General features: G+C 44.3%; 1 protein-coding gene across 1 annotated transcript in view; it reads right to left on the reverse strand.

The window, feature by feature from the left end:
- Nucleotides 1-1,398: 1,398 nt before the first annotated feature.
- The window catches only part of LOC104823016 (U-box domain-containing protein 11), a 2,593-nt gene continuing 1,082 nt past the window's right edge, over nt 1,399-2,909 (reverse strand). The window contains exons 4-5 of the mRNA XM_010554421.1: nt 2,722-2,909; nt 1,399-2,609 (exon numbers count right to left, since the gene is read on the reverse strand). Coding sequence (XP_010552723.1) covers nt 1,539-2,609; nt 2,722-2,909 — 1,259 coding nt within the window. The 3' untranslated portion in view covers nt 1,399-1,538. The remainder of the gene's footprint in view (nt 2,610-2,721) is intronic.

Raw genomic sequence — 2,909 nt, forward strand, 5'->3', positions numbered from 1 at the left:
AACTGTCGACGAAAGAGTAAAGACCAAAGCTTCAGGATAAGGAATTGAATCCATCATGACCGAACCGTAGGTGAGCTTTCTCCTTCTTTCGTTCCCACAAAGCCTGATCTTGTCCTGCAAGTACAATGGCCAAAGAAAAATTACAGAAAAGAAATCAGATAGTTCCATCCTTTTTTCACAGGTTTAGGGAAAAGTAGCCTTAAGACACAATCCCAGATTAAATCTTTCTCAACACTAGCATGCGCCACCTAAGTTAAGAGCTTCAGTTTTTAATGAGAACAACTTCAAAAGATGTTGCAACTTTCTTTAGGAAGCCATTTTTGCACAAATCGGAGGATGCTGGTACCAAGTGTGTTAAGGGGAGAAAGAAAGCAAGAAACAACAATTGTGGGTCGTTGATTTGGTCTTTAGCAAAATCAAAGAAGGAATAACAGAAAACAGCTCACCTAATGATATTGTGCCGTGAATGCCACATGCACATGCTGTGTCTGAATCTAACCACCTTGAGTTTCTCGGCCCTTTGGCTTAGGATTTGTCAGTTGTATTTCTTGATGGGGGAAGGGATTTGGGAGAGTTGAGGAGACGGAGAGCCACAATCTTCTGGGCAAACTCAGCATCACTCACACTCTCTTTCTTTGGCTTCTCCACTTGTGCCTTTGGCAACTTCATCTTCATCTTCACTTTTTATGTTCGCAATCAGGAGATCAGACTTCAGCTTCTCCTTTGCGCTCATCTTGATTCCCTATCTCATCATTGTCGTTTCACCTTGCTTCCATGTTCTGCCGAAATGCTTCACAGCCTCGGAATCCAAGAGAACCAGACCCGGAAAGTCTTTGACCGCTGTTCCTCTTCATCTTGAAACTCTCCCCATTGGTCTTCATGATTTTCGCTGCTTTCTTGCTTCCCAAGCTCAGGATTTGCTAGGTTGGACCACTAAAAATTGGATCTTTGTCAAGGGACTAACAAAAATGCGAGAAGCAGTTGTGTTCGGTTCTCTTGGGTTAGATCCTAAGTAGCCATGGATTTACGGACCGTTATGTTGGGTTCAACCAGGAGCCTAGTCTCTCAAGATTTTTAAAACCAATGCTGACAACTACACAACCATATCGCTTTCGACTTGGAAAATGTTTTGACCACCAAGAATCGTTTGTGTTTGTTTTCGTAATTGAAAGCGAGATTCGCCCCCTTCTGTTTTGGCAGTAAGATGAAAAAAAAACACTTCATTTTAGGGGAAAATGGCTTTTGCGGTAATCACGCCGAGGATCTGCAATCCCCAAAAATGACTTTTTGTCAACTATCGATCCTCGACTCTCTTGCTTCGGATCCCGTGAAGCGGATTTGACCGAGTCCAAATGATCTTATGCTGCATTGTCCATTATTCGCGTTTTCTCATTTTAGTTTCGGTTCTCAAATGGATCAAATCAATTCCCTTCTTTTTACAGAGGCATAAAAAGGAACAAATAATCACAATTGGATTTCGACCCCCCAGTGGAAAGCAAAAGAGACTTCTCCTGAGGTAAGTGAGAACCTTTTTAGAGCTATTCAGATGATGATTTGCGGAGAAGCTCTAACAAAGAAGTGGCTTTCCGCTTGGCCCTCGCTGTGCCGTTTCTCGAGAGATCCATCAAGGGCAAGACAGCACCCAGTCTACCTATCACTATCACATTCTCGGGGTCTCTCTTGCACAGAGACAGCAATATGGCTGCAGCGTTTTCCCTGTCGCGGGGTTGGTCTGTTTGCAGAAGATGTATCAAAGCAGGTATTGTTTTTGCCTTCACTATTGCTGCCTTTGCGTCTGGGTTACTGGCGAGCACTGAGAGTATGGTCAAAGCTTCATCCACCATCCGGTGGCTGGAGTTTGTTAGCATCTTCACCAGTGCGGTTATGATACCTGCCCTCACGGCCCTCCCTTTGTTCCCTTGATAAATGCAGAGGTTGAACAATGCTGTCGCAGCATCTTTCTTCCCTCTGGCACTTCCGCTCTGGAGCAGATCCACAAGCGCCGGAATCGCACCTGATGCACCTATTATTATCTTGTTCTCATCTGCCAAGGAAAGGCTAAATAGTGTCGCTGCAGCGTTTTCTCTGGCTTCCATGCTTCCACCCCTCACGACTTGCACGATGGAGGGGACTGCACCAGCAAGCATTATCAGCTCTTTGTTGTTTTCATATATGGAGAGGTTTAGAATGCAAGTGACTGCATTCTCCTGCATTGTCACATCGTCTGAGGTCAAGAGGTTCACCAAAACCGGAATGGCTCCTGCCTCTGCAATTAAAATACGATTATCTGTGCTCCTTTTTGACATAGAGCGGATTTCCAAAACAGCAGCTCTGCGATCTTCAATGGATCGGCTGGAGAGCTTACGAACCAATGCCCGAACTGCTGACATATCTCCGCCCATATCATGGAAAGATCCGTCACGGTTTTTTGTCCTCCCGTTCACACAAACCGTCGGCTTCTCAATGTTGTGCTTAGCGCACCACTGAGAGATCAGGTTTCTCAAAACATAGTTTGGAGTAAGCGTAAAGTTCTCAAGCTTCTGCTGGGTCTTTGGGCACGTTAGATTGCCACAGTCTATCCATCTCTGAATATACGACCTCTCATACGTCTGTCAATGAAGAAAAGCATCAATTACCAACTAGAAACGCAGCAAAAGAACAAAGGTTGCCGCTTCAATAATGAACACCAATGCTGCTAGAAAAAAATATGACTTATCATACCTGTCCAGTGAACACAGCAACAGGATCCCTCATCAATTCCAGAGATATCGGACAAAGAAAATCTTCTGGAATTGTGAGTTTATCATATTTCTTTGCATTGTCGGTGTTCTTGTTGACAGCTTTCTCTAATCTTTCCTCATCGGCATCTTTTGATAAATAGAAGGCCAAAGAAACGGAAGAGCTCTTCC

The sequence above is a fragment of the Tarenaya hassleriana genome, unplaced genomic scaffold (assembly GCF_000463585.1).
Source record: "Tarenaya hassleriana unplaced genomic scaffold, ASM46358v1 Cleome39, whole genome shotgun sequence".
Classification (NCBI taxonomy): domain Eukaryota; kingdom Viridiplantae; phylum Streptophyta; class Magnoliopsida; order Brassicales; family Cleomaceae; genus Tarenaya; species Tarenaya hassleriana.